At 48.8% G+C, this 21,450-nt stretch overlaps 1 protein-coding gene, 1 long non-coding RNA gene and 1 pseudogene across 8 annotated transcripts in view; 2 read left to right on the top strand and 1 right to left on the bottom strand.

Moving 5' to 3' along the window:
* Positions 1–4,636: 4,636 nt before the first annotated feature.
* On the bottom strand, positions 4,637–12,415 carry Gm38873. The gene is made up of 4 exons (XR_869357.2): positions 12,344–12,415; positions 9,654–9,882; positions 8,866–8,961; positions 4,637–5,215 (listed from the first exon to the last, which is right to left on the bottom strand). It is a non-coding gene; the product is annotated as a predicted gene, 38873 (long non-coding RNA).
* Positions 8,960–9,464, top strand: Gm44336 (annotated as a pseudogene).
* Positions 12,416–14,611: 2,196 nt separating the features above from the next.
* Ssu2 (ssu-2 homolog (C. elegans)) overlaps positions 14,612–21,450 on the top strand; it is a 28,878-nt gene continuing 22,039 nt past the window's right edge. For 2 of the 7 annotated variants that reach the window (XR_001785133.1, XM_017321586.1), the window contains exons 1-3: positions 14,612–14,839; positions 18,346–18,444; positions 18,844–18,925. Coding sequence is in view for 6 of the 7 variants with exons in the window: in XM_017321586.1 (XP_017177075.1) it covers positions 14,705–14,839; positions 18,346–18,444; positions 18,844–18,925 (316 nt within the window). In the remaining variant the exon portion in view is untranslated. Of the gene's footprint in view, positions 14,840–18,345; positions 18,445–18,843; positions 18,926–20,362; positions 20,496–21,450 lie in introns of all 7 variants that reach the window. The other 5 variants (NM_001356365.1, NM_175525.3, XM_006506109.3 and 2 more) reach the window with 5 other exon arrangements.

The following is a 21,450-nucleotide window of genomic DNA, read 5'->3' as shown; positions in this document are numbered from 1 at the left end:
CATCTCTGTCCTGCAAGGTCCCCTGTGCTGAGGTATTCCATGTTCATGGACCCTGTGTATCATGAGAGGCTGGACAGAAAGAGCCACTCTAGTTTGGGCAAGGGCAGCTGGAGGAAAGATTTCTGGAGGCAGATGCGTGCGTAGGGGGTGTGGGCAGTTAGATGGGTGGAGAGGAGGTGGGAATGAAGGTTGGGGGGGCCAATGGAGCAGAGGAAGAACAGATAGAGAAGCCCCAGCGACATCAGATCTGAGGAGTGTGTAAGAGAGGAGTGATGAGCCCCTGTGGTAGGAACAGGGCAGCCGGGAGCCAGTGAAATATGTCAGAACAATTTTCTGGTGTTATCGTTACTATGACGACCATAGCCTTTGTGTGTTCTGTTTACTTGCGGGAAATATGACATTTGAGTGTCCTGTTGTGGCCATTGTCAGCTGGGATTGTGGGGGACACCAGGACTGGCCAGCCTCAGAGCTCTGCTTCCTGTCTTTCTGGCCTGGGAGAATGAGATAGTGGGTTATTAATACCGCTCTCTGGAGGCCTGAGGTTGGGGCTTGGTGGAGGCTTGTTTATGCAGCTTGAAATAGCCCACCACTTGCCTGTCCAGTGGGCGTGCTGCCAGTCCAGTGGGTGTGTGTCTAGGCGAACAAAGCAAAGCTATTTTTTACCTTGGAGAGCCCTAGAATGCGTCAGAGAGTCCCAGAGCCTGCCCTACCCAGCCCACACCCAGGCTAGTGGCTAGTCCCAGTGGATATGGGTCTCCTGGAGGTGTCAGTGGGTGGAGAGATCACATGTCCTCTTCCTTCTCTCCCAGCTGGAGACTTGGAGAGCGTCTAAACTTCTCCAGCCAGATGGAGGAAGGATTTAGTTTTATTCTCCAATATGTAATAGCGGTGGCTCCTGCTCAAGGCATCAGACTCTGTGTTGACTAACTATGTCCTGCTCACTGCTGTTTGCACTGAAATTTCTCTATGAGGAATGGAGATGCCACTTTCCACCGTGAAGCTGGAGCTCAGAGAGGTTAATGACTTACCCAAGGTTATTCAGCTAGGAAGAGGTTTGTCCCCTTACTGTAGAGTCCATGCCTTTCTCGCCACTTTCAATGCTTGCCCTGAAGGAGAATGGAAGCAAGGGGTGGTCAGGAAGCCTCATAGCAATGGCCTGGGCTTTGGCCTCTTGGGGCTCCAGTATAAGTCACTAGGAGGGTGTCTGGGTTACTGGCCACCACCTCTTGGCAGCTGGGAAGAGGTATGTAGAGCCCCCATGTATGTGGGTGTGTACCCACACTGGTAGTACCAGTGTCCTCTAGGGTGAGGGGGTCACTGGACCAATTCGTTATGAAAAAGTGGTGCCACGAACCTGCTGAGCAGAAGCATGGAGGCTACCCTCCCCTGGTGGGATGTACCAGGAAGACCACAGACTTCGCTGTCAGCCTTTGTTTTCTTCTCCTCCCTGTTCATCTAAGTCCTGCTATGCTGCAGTGATTGCTCTATCCATAGCTCCTCCAGGCTGTCTCCCCAACCTCTTACCACCTAGAACACAGGGACATCCTTCCTTATCTGGCTGGGGTCACAACCTCTATCTGTACAAGTGACATTTCAGGACTAGAGATGTTTTGAGTCTCTGTGAAGTCCCTTTCTGACTGGGCTGAGATCTTCTTGAGGGTTGGTCCTAGTGTGTGCTTCTCTATGCCACTGTGTGCCAGTCTCCTTCTTTCAAGTCTTCAGTGACTTCTTAATGCTCATAGGATCGATTATCTACCCATTCATTTGTCCATCCATCTGTCTGTCTGTCCTTTCATATATCCATTCACCCACCCACTTACCTGTCCATTCGTCTTCCTAGGTAGATCTGTTCTACCTTCCATCCACTCTTCAGTTTGCCCACCTACCTATATATACCTCTGTCTGTCCAGATATCTTTCTTCCCATAAGACCATTCATCCATCCTTCCACCCATCCACCTATTCAACAACACTGAGAATAATATAAGGGGTACAGAGGACCATTAGACACTTCCTTGGAGTTTAGAGCCCAAGAGTGGAAGAGATATTTTTAAAAAGATGCCATTATGATTTGAAGATAGTAAGTCCCATGTGGTTGAAGGGGTCGAGAAGTTGGGAAGGCCAAGTGGACACATACTCTACTCACAGTTTCCCCGTTGTTCTACTGGGAGACCTGGGTACAATCATTTTCTTCCTGTGCCTCAGAGTCCTGACTTTTGACCTGGGCACAGCTTAAATTCTCACTTCAGGATGTAGTAAGAGTTGAGTGAGATGCTTGTGAAGCTTGTAGCCTCTTTTCCTTCCTAACAGTAAAGACTATCTCTTCCTTGCTCTTCATAGTGTCTCCTGGTCTCAAGAATTACTGTGGTTACAGGAGTGAAACTGCATTTTCCTCAACCTTCTTGTTAGCCTCATTCTGGGGTCAGCAAGGGGACCAGGAATTGAGAGATGGATTGTTAGGCCAACAAACTCTGGCTCAAGCTTTTTCAGAACCAGTCTTGGATCTCTCTCTAGCCTTTTTGATTTTAGGGTTAGGGAAAGAGAGTTTCTAGAGGTCTCCTTTCCTTGGTCTGGCCTCAGCCTCATTGTACAGGCAGGCAAGATGAAGTCTGGGGAAGTTGGAAATCACTGGAGCCAGGATTAAAGTTTATATCTAAATGGCCTTTTAGTTACTTCTGCTGAAAGATGAGGGTAGAATTGGCAGAGCATTCAACTGACTGCATTTCCACATCCTCATTCCAGTTTCCTAGAGGACACTGGACCTCGCCATGGTCTGAACACACAGTCTACTGCTCCTGGGTCCCATTCCTGATCTTTGGGGATTTTGAAATTATAGTGGGCAAATAAAAGGAAGGAAAACAAATGCCTTGTGGTCTTGGGGTTTAGGGGACATAGAGGACCCAGTTCAGGCCAGTTAGGGTGACAAAGGAGACATCCCATGGAAGGCTGCAGTATGACTCTGGAAGGTCACATTGTCCTGTGTTATAGGAATAGGGAAGAAATGAGTCTTGGACAGCCCTCTTCTCGGGCCATCTTGCTTTTGAGGAGACCAGCTGGTTAGAAAGTAATGCAGTAAGGGGTGGGGATAATGGGGGATCACCTGTCCCTAGAGGTTGATCTTTTTCCATTGTGAGCTCAGGTCTGAGTCTGCTTGGGCTGTATGTTCTGAGTATTGTAAAATCCTGATAACTCCCTCTTTCCTTGAGCATTGTTAAAGCGAGGCACATGTTGTTAAAAACCAAAACAATGCAGGCACTCGTTTTGTAGCAGCACAGTTTTATGTTTAGTTGGAATAATATTCTTTTGAAATTCAATTTACCCGGTGCCACAGTGGTGCATAGGGAAGGAAGAAAGAACATGGGGTGCAGGGAAGTGTTCTTGAAATTCCCCAGCACCTTAGGCTTGAAATAGAAGAGAATGAAGTTGTAAAATCATAGTCTATGTCTGTGTATATGCACAGTCCTATTAACTAAAGCTGGGGGCCTCCTATTTCATATCCAGTGAGAACCTTCTGGGGACCAAAGCTGAGGGGTGATGAGACCCAGTGATTAGGTGGCCTGGCTTGCTGTAAGCAGGTGTCTTTGCAGAAGCTGGAAGCTTCAATGCCTGCTAGAAACTGTCTGCATACATGCCTGGGGTGCCAATGAAGATGTGTATCTAATTCCAGGCCAGTGTTTCCAACAGGATAGAGCAGGGAGGGGTGTGTGCACCAGCCTGGCAGGTCTGAGAATCAGAACCATTTGCTGCCAGCCCTGTGCTCTTAGGGGTGACCCTGAGGAGTCTGCTCACTGACACACTTAGGCATTCATATACTTTCTCCTGATCTCCAGGCACCAGCATCTATTTGTAAAATAAGCCAGTAGTTCCTAACTTGTCTGAAGCATATATGTTCATGTTTATTAATGATCATAACACTAATTGGGAATGATAGGAAACAAGGTGGGTATCTATGAAGAGAGGAATAGCTAAATACATCAGAAGTGCATTTCTGGTAGGGTACTGTAGAGTGTGCAGAGGTGGACATGGTGGCTCATGACTCTAATCTCAGCATTTAGAAGAATGAGGTGGGAAGAAGACCATGAATTCCAGGTCATTCTGGGCTACAGAGTAAGATCCTGTCTCAGAACAACAACCAACAAGCCAGTAAAACTAACCAACCAATTAGCCAATCACCCAAACAATTAACCAACCAACCAACCAACCAACCAACCAAAACAAATACAAATGAAATGAGACAGAGACATGGTAGAAGAATGTGTGGGAATTTTGGTTCCTTTAAACTCAGAAATGTTATAGGACTATGTTTTTGTTCTAATTCCAGGTTTGGGATATGGGGCTGCTTTAGATTGTCCATAGCGGCTGACCATGATTTGCCTTGTGTTCTAGCATGGGTGTAATTTTTTCCCATTGCAGATAGTTCAGGCGCATTTATGACATTTGGAATTCTGGGGACTCTTGAGAGACTCTACAAATGCTAGATCCCCAGAGCATCTGTGGTGGTGGTTGCTCCTGCTGCTCCTCTTCTTGCTACTGCTGCTGTCCCTCCTCCTCCTCCTCTTCTTCCTCCTCCTCCTCCTCCTCTTGCTGCCCCACCTCCTGCTGCTGCTGTTCCTCCTCATCCTGCTGGTCCTCCTCCTGCTGCTCCTGTTCCTGCTGCTGTTGTTGCTGCTGCTTGTTGGAGGTATCCTGACAACTAAGATCAAACTTGCTCCAAGGAACCCAATGCCCCTAATTAGCAGGAAGTAGTGTAATGAGATGATTGCTACCTTCCCTTCTAACCTAGTGTTGGGGGGTTGGAAGGGATAAGGGTGGGGAAGGGTGGTAAAGAAGGGAGGTCATAAAGTAACCCAAAAAAAAGTCTGGCTATAGAAGATTCTCACATCAGATTAGGCCAAGGGAGTCAATCAGAGGGGCTGTATCTATCTTCCAGTTCAAGCTTTGGAGCCCTAATCCTCATGGTATTTGGAGATAGGGCCTGCGGTCTCTGCTTGGCTTGAGGACACAGCAAGCAGATGGCTTCCTGCATGCCAGAATTTTGGCCTTCACTAGCCTCTACCCACAATGGCCCCCTTATCTCCCACTTATCTCTCCAGAGCTGTGAGGAAGTCAGCTTCGATCTTGCAACTCCTCGTCTGAACCCTGAGTAGATCATGTGGATCTCTGCCCTGAGTCACCAACAGCATGAAGGCCAACGGCAGATAGATGCAAGATGTGCTCTGGAGGCAGAAGAAGGTTGTCCTTGGACAGGGTGGGGGACTGGGCTGGGTTAGGGAGGCAGGCCTTGGAACTGGGCTGGGCTGGGGAAGCAGGCCTTGGGACTGGGTTGGGCTGGGGAAGCAGGCCTTGGGAAGAGGCTAGGGCCATGACCATGTCCTTTTCTGAACCTGAGTACCATGACATGGGTAGGGCTATTTTGTCCAAAAACATTTATGAAATATAAAAAGTCCTATTAGAATAAGAAATAATTATGACTAAGAGCTTGTCTGTAAACAAGATCTTGGTTTTTTTTTTTTTTCTTTTACTGAGATCTAGCCCAGGGCTTTATGGAAGAAAAATATAAAAATCTGCTACAAAATCAATAAGCCTATATATAATATAATATGTATATTATTATATATTATAAACACTGATAGAGAAAAATGTTCATAATGCATTTTAATTTTTCAACAAGTGATTCTGAGCAGTATTTCTCAAATGACCCCCTTTAAGCTTTATAAAAATTCTAATTTACATGCAAATCTGCGTTTGAATTCACACATGGCTTCGAAGTGGGGTATTTTTGTATAACTTGTCCCCTCTTCCATGACGTTAGGGTATTTATTTTGTAACTATTCAGAGGAATCCTGGAGATAAAGAAGGACACAATGTCTGTGCTGGTGACCTTTGAGGTCCCCTTCCCGTTCTGGCTCTGAGGTGTGTGACAGATGTTAGATGTTAAGCTCTGTATTATATGTGTTAGACTCAGCATTAGCGAGCAGCAGGTAATTGAGTTAAAGGCAACTAAATCTCCATGATGGCTCTTTGGTACATGTTACAGAGGCAGGCGAATGTATATACATGTGGAGGTTTTTGAGACACTGTCTTATTGCTCTGAGACAGAGACTCACCATGTAGCCTAGATCCTCTTGCTTCTGCTCCGAGTGCTAGGATTGCAGGTGTGTGCCCCCATGGGTTGAACACTGAGCTAGTTCCAGAAGTGAGGTGTCAAAGACCAGCACAGCCATACAAGTAGCTGGTCCTCAGGAGGAGGAGGAGTCATGGTAGTAGTCATAACCAGAGCAGAGATGTCTCCTCCCCATCCCCAGGGGCATCACACCGTAGGATCCCAGCCACAGAAAACATGTGGAGCAGAGGCCACAGAAAGAGTAGAGAACACACGCTTTCTTCATGGACAGCAAAGAAGGCTTCTTAGGACAGGGAGGCTGAGAAGGTCCTGGGGAGATGAGTTTGCTAGGCAGTGAAGGGGAGACTGTATACACAAGGGCTTGGCTTGTGACTGACGGCATGCCAGTGTGTGTGTGTGTGTGTGTGTGTGTGTGTGTGTGTGTGTGTGTTTACATGTTGTTGGGTTCAAATCCGTCCTGGCATAGATATGACTAAATACTAATTTAGAGAGAAGAGATTTATTTTAGCCCGTAGTTGTAGAGATTGAAGTCCATGCTCTTTGAGTCTATTGATTTGGGGCCCCGTGGTGAGGAAAAACAGCCCAGTGGCAGGAGAACATGGTATGTACCTTCACCCCTTGACAGACAGGAAGCAGCAGGCAGAAGAAATTCTGGAAGGGACCCCAGGCAGGGTGCAGCTCCCAAGGACACACTCCTCTCCATGAGTCCCACTTCCCAAAGTTTCTACCATTTTACAAAAAAATAGCATTACCTTCTGTGGGTGGGGCTAACATTTAGCCAAGCTTGTGGGTGTGTGCGTGGGGACATTTCATATTCCAGTCATCCTGGTACACAGCACAAAGGTGCCCCAGGCCAGACCCGAGGCTTTTGTGCTGGAAACCCCCAGTACAAGGCTGGAGGATGATGTCTGTAAAGGCTGATGGCGCCTCGCAGAAGCAAATTGAATTTGTGTTTGGAAATCTCAGCAATCAAATAGTGTGGCCTTTTAAAATTCCGAATTGGTTTTGGAGGAAAAAAAATGGATCTGATTAGTATGAAGGGAGAGAGAAATGAAGGTACCGAGAGACGTGGGTGGAATGACTGCCAGGCAGCCTTCTGCCTTATGAGATTAGCCTTTCTGGGGTTGCTGATGACAAGCAGCTCTGTCCTCTCTGCCAGCAATGAGGCCTCACATGAGACCTTGTCCTAGAGAAGACAGAGTAGCCTGCAGGGCACCTGCTGAAAGTAGTGTGAAAAATAGCATGGATGGAGCCAGAGTTACTGTGGTTAGTTTCCAGACCACACAGGGAAGAGCTTACACCATTCCCAGGTGAGCCTTGGCCAAAACTTACTTTCCCTGCCTCTCTGCATGCAGCAACTCTGAGCCCCCATTGCAGGGTTGAAAATGATAATCTCTAGAGTCAGTGAATTAGGGATGCTTAGCATGGCTGGCAGTCTTTCTTCTTCCCATTGCTCTATTGGAAGCACAAAGGTTGTTTTTGCAGTAGACAGCACAGATGTCCAGGGCACTGGGAAGATACGGTCCCTGTACAGTAATATCGAGTGTGTTTTTTGTTCATTCATCTCAGATTTGTTGAGTGACTGTTATTTGCCGGGTCCTGTTTAGGCTGCTAAACGTGTAGTAGGAAGCTAAGTGGATGTACATTACATTTGTATTTTTATATCTCCTCCCTTGGTTGTTTTTGTAGTTACATCCAGGTCACAGGGTGTTGCAAGACATTAAACAAGACAGCAGTAAGACAGATAAACATGCTCTGTGACTAGAAGTGTGATGAGGGAAAGGAGGGTGGTGAGAGCTGGCATGGGGGCTTGCAAGTTGAAATATGATGGAGGTTGAGGGCATTCTGGGATGTAAACTAAGCCAGGCACAGGTAAATACTGCATGTGATGTCATTCTGTAGAAGCTAAACACATGGACTTCCTTTTTGAGCTCTGTCGGGGACAGCAGGCACTGAAATACCATGGGGGTGGGGCAGAGATCTGGTCTCTATAGATCACAATAATTTGTATATTTTGTAATAGTCTAGAAGAGAGGAGTTCAAAGGCTCGAAACACAAAGAATTGATGGCAGGGACACACCAATCACCCTGACTGGAACAGTACGTACTGTGTACATGTACTGAAATGTGTATACCACAAAGAGCCCATGTCACAGGCACGCGTATAAGTTGCATATACCTCATAAATATGTACAAATGTTACATATGAAGTAAAAAGAAAACACTGAGCTAAACAAAATTCCAGTGGAGGGCAGGAACATTTTCACCAGGCAGGTGATATCTGAATAACAGTTTTTCTGAGGTGAAGAAGTGCATTCCAGGCAGAGGGGGTAGCATGTGCAAAGGCCCTGTGGCTGTAGTGTGCTTATTGTGACTGAAGAGCATGGTGGAGGCTGTCAGGATTGAAGTCAAGAGAAAAAGTGAGCTGAGGGCAGAGACACTATAGGGGAAGGTGCAGCTTACCCTTGAAGCTCATGACAGGAGCTTGACTTCTGTCCCAGGAGGTGACAGTCAGGCTGGGAGTGGAACAGAACATAGCCAATATGCAATTATTGTTGGAGTGCTAGTTCAGGATGGTGTAGACCATACAGCCTCTGGGAGACCAATGAGAAGATACCACAGTGATCCAGGGGACAGGACACACACAGGGGGCATCTTAGTTGCTGCTCTATTGCTGTGAAGAGACAGTGACTGCGGTGACTCTTAATAATAGAGAACATTTAATTGGGGGGGGGTGCTTACAGTTTCAGAGGGCCAGTCCATTAGCATCACACCAGGGAGCGTGATAGGACCTCACTGCTCTGGAGCAGTAGCTGAGAGCTGCATCCGGATCCTCATCTGTAAAGAGATCAATGTCGCTTTTCGCCAAGATGGCTCCGAAAGCAAAGAAGGAAGCTCCTGCCCCTCCCAAAGCTGAAGCCAAAGCGAAGGCCTTGAAAGCTAAGTAGACAGCACTGAAAGGCGTCCACAGCCACCAAAAGAAGAAGATCCGAACGTCGCTCACCTTCCGGTGGCCCAAGACCCTACGGCTCCAGAGGCAGCCAAAATATCCTCAAAAGAGTGCACCCAGGAGAAACAAGCTTGACCACTGTGCTATCATCAAATTCCCACTGACCACTGAGTCAGCCATGACGAAAACAGAGGACAACAACACTCCTGTGTTCATTGTGGATGTCAAGGCCAACAAGCATCAGATTAAACAGGCCATCAAGAAGCTCTATGACATTGATGTGGCCAAAGTCAATACCCTGATAAGGCCTGATGGAGAGAAGAAGGCATATGTTTGCTTGGCTCCTGATTATGATGCCCTAGATGTTGCCAGCAAGATTGGGGTCATCTAAACTGAGTCCAGATGCCTAATTCTAAATATACACTTTTTTCACCATAAAGGAGAGAGAGAGAGAGAGAGAGAGAGAGAGAGAGAGAGAGAGAGAGAGAGAGAGAGAGAGAGAGAGAGAGAGGTCTTTCTTACAGGGTTGTTGTGAGAGTTTACATGAGAAAACACCCCTATGGGTGTTTTCCCTTTATACCTGGCATGTGAAAGACTTGCTGAGTTCTCTGTCTTTCTTCTTTCTGTGGTCCCAAAAGCTTGTAAGCTGGGCCAGCTGGGTGTGCCAGGCTCCCTGGCTCCAGAGAGAAGGTGTTTAGTCGACGTGGCAGGAATACTCCACTTGAAGCCATTTCTTATTTGTGTCAGAAGACTTTTCCTGCATGCCAGTTTTGGTTCTGCCCTGGGCACCGTGGGTTCCCTGAGCCAGCCTGCAGATAAGCCAACAACAATGTTATCGAGGATTCCAGGCCCACGGGGAAATTATTTTCTGGGCATTGTTGGCCCCTGTCAGGTACTGGGTGTATCTAGGTTCAGATGGGTGCCGAAAGGACATGGGACAGAGCATGGCACCCAGGAGACACTCAGTGCATGAAAGAAGACACGAGTGTGGAGAGGTAGGGAGTGCGGAAGTGGGTGTGAACCTGGTGTTCATAGTGATTCCATGCATGTGAGGTCCTCAGGGTCCTTAAACACTTAGAGACAGAAAGTTGGCCAGGATGCCCAGGGGTGGGCATGGTGGGGAGAGAGTTACAGCTCACTGTTCAGAATCTCAGGTTTGTGTGTGGTGTGTGAACTCACTGATTGGCTAGGCTGACGGGCCAGCAAGAGTCTCCTTTCTCTGCTTCCCCTAGGTGGGCATTAAAGGTGTGCTCTGCCATGCCCAACTTTCATTTGGGTGATGGGGGAGTTGAACTCAGCTCCTTAGACTTACACAGCAGGGACTTTACCCTCTCAGCCATCTCCGAAGCCCACAGAGTCTCAGTGATACTGGAACTATACCCATAAAAATGGTAAAGTGGAAAATGTTATATTTTAAAATAACCTTTAAAAAAACAGAAAAAATACCATTATGTAACTGCAGTCACCACCTTCTTGTACATGGTTTATTGTTAACAAAAATTGAGCCCTTTCCCTGTCTGCACAGGAGACCAACAGATGAACCCCGGATAATGGAAATTCTGGGTAAATTCTCAGGTAGCTGTGGGTGCCACAACGAGGTCAGAAGAAAAGGTGATGCAGAAAATGATGTGTCTTTGTCTGAAAGTCCTGGAACCGTCCAAATTTCATCTGTCTCTGGCTGACACAGCACAGGAGGAGATGCTCTGTGGTTGCAAACAAACAAACAAACAAAAAACAAACAAACAAAAAACCGACCCACTCTCAGCCTTGTTATACAGATGATTAGCCCATTAGATCTGTGCCTTGGGGGAGGAGAGTGAGGATGTCCCCTGGGGCTGGAAGCAGGGGATCTCCTTAAGATCCTAGGTTCCTGTGCGCTTTCTTTTATCTGAGTTGAGGAAAATCCCCACACAGAGTGGGCTAGCCTCAGGAAAAAGCCCTTGATTTCATTGACTCATTTTGTTGTTTTGAGACAAGTTTTTGCTGTGTAGCTCTGACTAGTACAGATCTGGTTGTGAAGACTAGGTTAGCCTCAGTTGTGTAGTGGTCCTCCTGCCTCAGTTTCTGGAGTGGTTATCAGAATGTGTTAATTGGTTATATATTGAAGTGACTCTTCAAGAGTAGACGGTCATGGACTGTATTGTACTGATCTGCTCTGGCTGTCTGTATCTAGTGTTTTTGAGTATTGACTGCCCAAGCTGGAGTCACCTGACTTGTAAAAGCATCGACACTCAGAGTTCTGTCTCATACCGGCTTGGTCAGGAGAAGGAGTTTGGATTCACACATTTGTCACCTGTTCACTTATGGAGAAGCAAGAGCCTGGGACCACCCCAGGAGGTAAACGAAGTGGGAATACTAGGCAGATGTGCTGGCCACCATTGGAATGGAGAAAGGCCAGTGCTGTCAACTGCCTGCAGAGGTTTTGGAGGAGGCAGTGGGCAGTGCTGCTGGTGGTGGAGGGGACCGGCTAGGCAAGACCAGGCCGAAAGTGAGGCCGAACAGGCATATGCTGTGCAAGAGCCCTTCTCTTTGTCCTTCAGGCACTGCTCCCAAACCAGTGTTCAGAGATGGGCGCTGAGCGTGCTTTACCCTATTCTGACGTCACGGCCACTATGTTCTGCTATTGGTTTAAGCATCAGACAGCTTCTGAGCTGTCACCCAGATGTGGGTGGTTTGTAGGAGTGACAATGACTCCCTTCGGAATATCTCCCACCATTATGTCCCGAGATTAATTTTGCTACTTCTATCCCAAACAGCGTTTAAAAAGCTTAACGACAGCTTTAGACACCCCCTTCCTTTCTGGGCATCCCCTTCCCATCATATTAAAAGACAGTCACATGAGATGGTTTCAAGGCCGCATTGAGAGCTCAGCCAGTCCTCAATGCTCCCTGCCACCATGGCAAAACTGGGATCTACAGAATGAGGAAAGGACACCACAGAGTTGGTTTCTGGGAACAAGGTGTTCAGGTGTCAGCCTGTGGAAGGAGGCGGTGCTGGGTACTTCTTCTTCAGGTTTTTGGTGTGAGATGTCAGGATGAATGCCGCGGGGTCTGGGTGCTTAGGGGCTGTGTCACTCGAAGAATAGTAGGACCTGGGTCATGTGGAGGAGCTTAAAGAAGCTGCCATTAACCTCAGGGACACAGAGAGACTACAGATTGCCTGGCACCATGCTGGAAGCCATCTTCCCTACCCTAGTTACCCTGTGATACTGCTGGAAAGTGGGGGCCAGCTTTAACCTCACACTGGCCTGATTTCTACTGCCATACTCACCCGTGCCCACAACAGAGAAGCAACACGGTGATGGGTGTGATTGTTCCCAATTCACTCAGACATTCTATTCCACACGGTATCCCCTATTAATCCTTAAGCAAGATTGGAAGATTCTAGAAGCTTCTCCGCCCTGCCCCCAGAGCATGCTGGGTAAGGGCTCCACCGCTGAGCTAAATCCCTATTTGTCCATGCATGTTAAGAGCTATTATGAATTCTTAAACGTGCAGGGGTATAGCCAAGGACTGTCACTCTTGCTGATGGGTACTTCCTATTCCCCGAGAGATACTGGCTACTAGCAGTTTTGCAGCCTGGATATTTCTGTAACTCCTAATATTTCAGCCCTGTTTAATATTCTGCTCCTCTCTGCTTGTTGTTGAAATCACTCCCTCTGGCTGCTTCTTTCAAATGCCAAAGGAGTTTAGGCAAGCATGGCTTGCAGCATGAAACACCCCAGATGAAATGGTGGGTCACTTTAAGCTACAACTATGTTGTAATTGGTTTATCAGTCTGTCGTCTGTATACCTGTCTGTTGATCTGTCATGTATCAGGTTTGAACTCAAACGTGCTCTCACACATACACACAGATATAAGCACACACATCGGTGGTCATCTGTAGCCATGAATGCCATTCCCCTGCCTTGGAATTATTGCTCAGTGTAAGCAAGTACCCACAGACTGTGGGGGCTTCCTCAGGATGCTGTTCTTACTCCTCTGTCTGCAGAGATAAAATGTCTACAGTTCTCCCGGTGAGGAACTTCAGTACTTTTACCCATAATAAAAATCCATGTATGAGCATTGAGTTGTCTGTTTTTAAGTCAAGCTTATGTGGCATTTCTGCTGCTGATCCCAGCGTCCTCTTGAGGGAGCCAGTGAGTGGGGAGGGGGAAGGCAGCTTACACAGCACAGGAGCTGTCTCTGGCCACCCAAGCTTTCCAGAGTGATGGTGAGCCTTTCTTGGTTAAGGAGTGTCCTGAAACATACAATATATACTGATGGGCTAGGCAAGTCAGGTCAGACCACAGCACCATGACCTTGGTTAGGGATATTCCCAGTCCCAGAGGAAACCCTGATTAGGCCACAGTGGGGGTTGGGGGATGGGACCAACTTTCAAGCCCTCTACATCTATCACTGGGAGACCAACTTTGGTGGTTAGTATTTAGACTCATCTGGAGGAGCGGGATGGCCTTCCTAGGGTGAGGGATGAAAGATTTTCAGTCTCAGGGCAAAAGGCTTGTAAAGACCTTTCCCAGTCTGCAGAGGGTGCTGGAGGGATGGATCAGTCAGTAAAGCACGGGGTGTGTAAGCATGAACGGTGCACGCCTTTAATCCCAGCACTTGGGAGGCAGAGGCAGGCAGATTTCTGAGTTTGGGGCCAGCCTGGAACTACAGAGTGAGTTCCAGGACAGCCAGGACTACACAGAGAAACCCTGTCTCAGAAAAAAAAAATCTCCAGAATCTATATAAAAAGCTGGATGTGGTAGGTTGGACTTACATTTCTAGTAATAGTGAGATGGGAGACAGAGAGAGTCCCTGGGTAGCCAGCCTAGCCTGCCTGCATGGTGAAGTTCCAGGCTGATGAGACTCTGTCTCAAACAAAATGTGGATAGTATCTGAGAATCAACACCAGAGGTGCCTACACCACATGTGTGCATGCCTGAACACACACACACACACACACACACACACACACACACACACACGCACACTCATACACTCATGCACACACGTGCACATACACACATGCACCCACCCACCCACGACCTTAAACCCATGCACACAATTCAGAGAAATCTGGGGCTTAGTTCAATGGTAGGGTTGTCTCCAGGGGCTTGAGGTCCTGACTTCCAGCCCCTGCACACTTCCCCAACCAACCCTACAGGGGCTTCCCAGGGCTTAGGTATAGTGGTATCAGGATGATCCACATCCTGGCTGGAGCCCTGGCTTTGTCTATGATGTGCTGTGTGCCTCCTATTCCAAGCCTTCACAAGACAAGAGACAAATCCTGACTAGATTTTAGGCACCCCAGGCAATCTGAAAACCTATGTAGTCTCTCCCTTGACAGGCAGTCTCCTGTGGTAGCTCACCAGTTCCGCGTGCTCCGACTTAAAAACCTGCTCTGAACTGGTATATGGAGAACCAAGATGACCTGGTTCTCAGGCTTTTTTCAGACAGAGAAGAATTTGAGTCTTGGCTGGGAACAATGGCAGGATGTGAGTATCCACACTGAATGTAGCAGGGACCCAGGTCTCTAGAACTTCCACGTGAGCTTGGCAAGTAAAAGGCCTCTTATGGGACTCTCAAGGACCTGGGACATAGGGCGGGGCTCTGCTCTGATGGACATATGGTGGCTTTGCCTCTGTTATGTCCAGATCGGTAACAATGGGCTGGGAGGGGCTGAGGGTAGTCCCTCAGATTGGAACCTCGGTCCTCAGGAGCACAGACTCGTTACTTGGCTGGACGCCTCGACCATGGACAGGGACCCGAGTGAGGAGGACAGTGAGTAGAGACTGGGATGGCGGGGGCCACTTCTGTAGCCAACACAGAGCAAGACCTGGCTGTATATCACCTGCCTTTCACCAGCATCTCTGTCCTGATCACCTGCCTTCCCCCCTTTTTTCTTTATTCTGGAAAGACAGCCCATGACAGCCCACAGTCTCTCTATTATCTGCCTTGGGACAATGGGCATGGGGCAAAAAGCCACAGCTACCCCATGGACATCTTCCTGTCTACTGTGGCCTGTCCATGTCTGCTGGTTCTTTCTCCCCCTCTTTCTCCAGGTGACAGTGACCACTCTCTTCTGCAGCAGCACAAAAGCCTGAAAACCCCCAGGACTCTTCTCTCCCACTCCCAGATGCAGCGAATCCCACAGCACAGCTGCCCAAATCTCCATCCCCTCTTGCTTGCTCATTACCACTGGTGTCACAGCCCTGGTGACTCCTGTCTGTCATTAGCAGGACAGAAATACAATGGGATTGAAGGGCTGCTTCAAACCCAAGGAAGGAAACAGGTTTCAGAGGAAATGGACTATGTTTAACATAAAGTTTTCTCCCTGGGTTGGAACAGGCAATGTGGTGGTGGTTGGAGCAGCAATAGATGGAGAGTTGGGGACATTTTTCAAGTCCTGGCTTTGGTTTGCATTGTGTGATCTTGGGCCAAGACACTTAACATCTCTGAGCCTCCATTTTTTCCCCCACGTAAAAGGAAATTGGGTTAGGAGGTCTGTCTGTGAGGGTATGGCTACAATATCTTTTCTGAGGATGCAATGAAAGGCTCAACATTTTCATGGGGATCCCTAGAGAGGTCTGTGACCCAGAAACATCATGGATCCTGGAACTGAAGATCTTTGTATCTTTGCATACACAGTGCCATCTTTTTTTTTTTTTTAATCCTTAGAAGACCTTGAATTTACAGATATCATTTCCCTTCCCACTAGGCTAAGCTAGCAAGTCAGAGTTAGATTCTGCTCCAGGCTCTACCTCTTAAGTGTTGGGCCACTCAACTCAGCTCACTCAACCTCTCTGAACTTTGTTTTCTAAGGCTGTTGGGACTGAAAAAGAGAACTGAGGGTTCAGAGGCAGGAGTGTGATAGGAAGCGTGGACGTAGAGCGGTCTGAATGTCTCTTGTACATGCTTAAATGAAGTTCTAGTCACACACACTCATGCTTTGCACATCTGATGCTCATATGTGTCTACTGAATGCTTGCTCTTTTCCCTAGCATCTAGAGGGGGCACTCACACACTGAAAGGAATGAGGAGTGGGACATGATGTGAGGGGCAGATGTAAGAAGAGATCCTGGCTCTCTGGACAGGATCATCCTAGGATCCTGTTAAGACAGAGAAGGTTCTGAGCCAGAAAGAATGGCATTGTGAAAGATAAATGACAAGAGGACTTCTCTGTTAGTTAACTGTGGGTTCCTTCACAAGAACAGTCCTTTTATGCAAAAGAAAATCAGTTTGTGGCTGGCAAGCAGAGACCTCTCTCCATCTGTCATTGCAAAGCAAATCTCAGCAGCAGATTGCTTGGGGACTTAGAGACAGGTGTAGAGGCCCTGGGGACATGGAGGCATTTCCTGAGCTCTGAGCACTTACTTCTTTCTGCTCTGCTTGTGTGGGCTGGTGGCCTCAGGTTGTATCTCCGGGCCTCATTTGGGTGTGGACCTCATTTGGGTGTTCTATGAATGAGGACGTGAAGCAATCTTATAGAATGGGGACAGTGCTGTGTGACCTTAGATAGCACCATATGTGTCAGGGTTGGGTACTCAGTCAGATAGCGGGCCCCTAAACTCACCCCCACGCCCTGGGGACAGTGTGGCACAATGTGGGTGGCCTCTATAGTCCTGTTATGCTCCTTTTATGGCACAGGAAATGTGCCCTTCTGGGAGTCACCCTGGAGTCCCTTCTTGTTTGGATAGAATGGTGACACAAGTTTAGCAGTGAGGTACTGGGACTGCCAGGGAGTCAGAGTAGCTCCAGGTTGATAGATGAGACTGGAGTCACCCACCTCCTATTCTTCCTATCTTCCTGTCCCTGCTATTTGGTTGCTGGGAGGCCACTGCAGCTACATGGCCTTTCTCTGTCTTCTCTTTGAAGGCTGGAGTTTGATGCCCTAGCTGACCCAAGGCTGCCTGACAGCCAGGGCTGCCCCCAGGAGACAAAAGTGGCCTTTCTTTCCACACTTGACATTTACATTGTTGTTTTCTACTTTAAAGGAACACACATCATGTTCAGCACACGGACAGATTTTTTTTTTTTTTAAATACACCAAGCTCAGGGCTGGAGGCTGCCTCACCCAGTTCCATTATATGGGCACCAATGTGACTTAATCTATTTTGATGTGTGTGTGGCATAGGTTATGCAGATCTGTGTGACATCTGGGATGGCATGGTGGAGAACCTAGGCCGTGAGCTACATGCAGCCATGGTGACCCTTGACCCCTCTATGACTTGGCTACATTTAGCCCCGACCTTGATCTTTGCTGAGCTCTTTGGGAACTACAATGGATGGATTTTCCTGGCCCAGCCTAGTCCAGCCTCTACCTTCCTGACTGTCTCCCAGTCCTTCCCCATAGGGGAGTATTTCCATAAACTGGCAGGTGATGGTCCAAGATGGATAACAAGATAGAACACAGGAGCCAACCATGACCCCTACCTCATTCCCCACAAAACATTGGATTGGGACAAAGCCTCACTCACTTGTTCAGCAGGATGCAGCTGTTTTCATGCTAACAGAGGCATCCAGGAAATGAAACAGGGACCTTTAACCCCACAGAGCACAAACATCTCTCACCTATCCCTTTACAGAAACAGCTGATGTCTGGTCCCTGGTAGGTAAACATTTTAAATGAGCAAACCTCGTTCAATGCAAACAATTGGAAAACTTTGGGACCATTAGTTTGTATCTCAGCTACCCCTGTTCTGGTCAGGAAGGATGCTCCCTTTAGTTAAAAACCTTCCTCTGTATGCTTTTGACCTTGAGAAAAAGCCTCAGAGATGCAGGTGGTTTTTTGAGAAGGGCATTCCTAACTGAAAGGGCAGGGGCGGGGCAGTCTTCATGATCCTCCCCTTCTCCTTCCACTGTCCCCGGTTGCAAACCTCAGCATCCCTCGGCCCTGTCTTCCACACCGGCTGCTCTCCTTGAGAGCAAGACCTGCTCAGCGCTCTGGTCAGCAATTGTATTAACCTAGAAGGAACGGGCCATAGCATTTAATTTTGGTGGAAGTGAAGATCTAGAGGGTTCCCTGATGTTTGTTTTATAGTGGGGTTCAGACCCGGGTCTGTGTGTGTGCTAGAGAAACTACCCACCATTAAAACTATATCCTCAGCCCAATCTAGGGTTTGATAGAAGCGCTCTTCCCCAAAGAATGAGGTGTTTGTGTGTACCCATCTCATCCTTCAGCTTCCCCTGACTGCAGTCACTGCTGACCCTGCATCATCTACCCGGAAGCGGCAAAGGCTGTCACTCTGTGCCCCTCTCCCAACCCTGACTCTTTGTCTTCATGGCAGGCATGGCTGACCTCAGCTTTGAGGCTGAGAGTCCTGTGTTGCCCCCTGATGAGCTCCTGGAGGGGTTGCCCAGCTATGACTGGCTTCTTCAAGGGCGTGGTGAGTCAGAGGGGTCATAGTTACTGAAGTTTCTTCCTGGGATGCTTGCTGGTTGGGGAGTGGGTAGGGACATGCCCCTCTTTCTCCTGGAGTCTGAGGGTTCTTGCCGTTGCCAAGTGGGAGGTGGGATGGGATGGAGAGTGGGGAGAAGTCTATGGCCCTGAAATTCATCCTCTTCTTCCTCTCCCTCCTCCTCCTCCTCTTCCTCCTCTTGGTCCTCCTGCTCCTCCTGGTCATCCTCCTCCTCGTCCTTCTTAGGTCTCCCTACAGCACAGGTTGGCTTTGAACTCATTCTGTAACCCAGGCTGGCCTTGAACTAGCACCGGGCCAGCCTTTTTCCCGCTGCATCAATACCTGTTCTTCTTAGCCAGGCTGATGTCTTCCCCTCCTCTCCTCTAGAAAGGCAGGTCTTCTTCCCGCCCTTGGAGGCCCTGGGGAGGTCCCAGGAGCCTGCGTGTTGGTCTTCAGTCCTGGAGCACAGGTGAGTCTCAGTGCATTTCCACATGCCCTGTTTCCTCACAGGAGCTCTCTTTAGGGGTGCTCAGTCCTGACACTGCCCCAGAAGTCATTTGAGAAACCCGGGGAATACCTTCTGCATGCCAGACCCACCAAATCAGATCTCCCTAGGGATGTGGCCTGGGAATCTGGAGGGTGCCAGGCTCTCCAAGGGTGCAAACCATAGACCATAGGAGGACTTTGCAAACTCTGGCCTTGGGGCCGATCCCAGCCCCAGGTGTTCTGTAAGTTCTGTAATACTGGAATCCGGCCACACTCATTTCTGTGTGTATTATCCATGGCCGCCTTTGCCCCGCCACTGCAGAGCTTGGGAGACTCATGCCTGCCTGGCTCATGCTGCTCAAACATTGACTCTGGCTCTCTGTTGCTGAAGTCCTCCATCCCCCAATCCTTTCCCCAGGCGCCCCATGTACACCTTCCTTGTTTTGAGAGCATGTGTCACAGAGCTCTGGATCCCAGCCAGCTCTGTGCAGAAGGGATGTGTTGAGGGTCCTTCCCTAGTGTACGGTGGAGCTGAGCATGTGGTCTGCCTGGAGGGGCCTCCTGGGGCTCCCATCCCTCTATATGCACACACTCCTCTTCTGGGTGTGCTTCTCTGGCCCAGCATGAACTCATGTGGTACCAGCTGGCAGGCTGGCTTTGTTGCCCACTTGGGACACCACACCAGGCCTGGCTGTGCTGGGAACAATGGGATTTAGGAGTAGGGAACACATGGCCTACTGGGCATCGGGGAGATTGAGCACGTGGGGAGGAGGGAGATGGAGGCCAAAGGCTCCTTCTTACTGAGGTGTTTGGGGGAAGGGCATTGTGAGGAGGCTCCTGGATTTCAGGGAGAAAGCTTTCCAGAAAGAGGGGGGTGGCTAAGACCTATTCTGCTACATCCAGGCTGAGGCTGCTCGGCCAGCCCTCAGCTGGTATCTTTCATGCTCATGATTCTTCTGGACAAAAGCCAGCTCCCTGAGGGAGGGGACCTTAGGTAGCTGGTTTCTGCCTCCTTATGGCCATGTGACATCATCTCTAGACCCTATCTGTAGAAGCAGTATCTATCTATCATTCATCTGGTACAGTTTGGAAATGAGACAGCCAGGAGACTTCTGTGCCAGAGACTTGATCCCCCCACAGCCCCTCATTGGAGGGTTTTGGGGGCACCCACCTTGCCATTGGATTCACCCCTTGCTAGCCACAGCTGGATGGTCTTGTTGGGAGGAGGAAAAAACAGTTGGGGGTGGGTCTTGTTGGAGGAGGCAGGTTTTCTCCTGTGCTCTCTGCTTCCTGTCCTCCAGGCCCTCAGGCCTTGGATCTTGTCCTCGTAGGGCCCCGGTGCTCCCCGACACACTAAAGGACTGGTGATGGTGAGCCCATAGGTCCCTCCCAGACCAGTGCTCCTATGTTCTCTCCCCAGCAGAGTCCCTGTGGTGACCGAGGAGGTGGCCCGTGAGGCCCTACTCAGCTTCGTGAACTCCCATTGCTGTTACAGCAGTGCAGCTGCTGGCAACCTCATCATTCAGGAGCTGAGGCAGCAAACCCTCTGCAGGGTAGAAAGGCCATACCCAGGGATCTGGGGACACTGGGAGAGGGGGTGTTAGTCCTGGGGGTGTATGCAAGCAGCCTCTACTACAGCCTCCATTCTCTGTATCTATAATAAGCAGAACATGAAAGTCTCCATCTTGATTGACAACCTCACATGCACTAGACACATGGAAAGAGGTGAGAGCATGTCATATGCCCTCACTGTCCCCCACAATGTAGTGTTATCCCCAGTGTCTGTAGCCAACACCAGAGATCAGGAGAGGCTGAGATATTTGACCAATTAATTACCCATAGATGTGATGGGTCCTGGGTTCAAAGTCAGGCTTGCCGACCTGAAGTCTGGAACTCCTTGCACCCTTCCGTGAGGCACAGGCTAAGGAAAGACCATCTATTTTATGGACCCTGGCTCAATTCTGTGTCTCACAAGCCATGCCTGTACCTTAGCATTGGGGAAACCTCACCTCTGACAGCCATACTGCAGAAGGTACTTCAGTCTCCAATAGGGCTCAGGGACAGACTCAGGTCACATTTACTAGTGTCATAGTCTTTGTCAATGACAAGAGCTCATCAAGTCAGACCATTGCCTCCATTTCCTCTCTCATGAGAGAGAGACAGGATGAGGGGATAATTTGCTACACAGGCATGATGATCAGAGCTCAGCCCCCAGAACCCACATTAAAAAAGCTGGATGTGGTACCATGTGCCTATAACTCCAGCACTGGGGAGGTGGAGACAGGAGGGTCCCTGGGACTCTGTAGCTGGCCAGCTCAGCCAGTTGGTCAGTTTCAGATCAGAGAGAGAGAGAGAGAGAGAGAGAGAGAGAGAGAGAGAGAGAGAGAGAGAGAGAGACCCTGCATCAAAAAGAAGGTAGATAACTCCTGAGGAACAGCACCTGAGGCTGTCCTCTGACCTCTACATGCATGCAAAAATGTACACACATACACCACCCCCACTCCCCAG

The sequence above is a fragment of the Mus musculus genome, chromosome 6, assembly GCF_000001635.26.
Source record: "Mus musculus strain C57BL/6J chromosome 6, GRCm38.p6 C57BL/6J".
Lineage (NCBI taxonomy): Eukaryota > Metazoa > Chordata > Mammalia > Rodentia > Muridae > Mus > Mus musculus.
The sequence above is the reverse complement of the archived record's forward strand: the minus strand, read 5'-3'. Positions and strand labels throughout refer to the sequence as shown.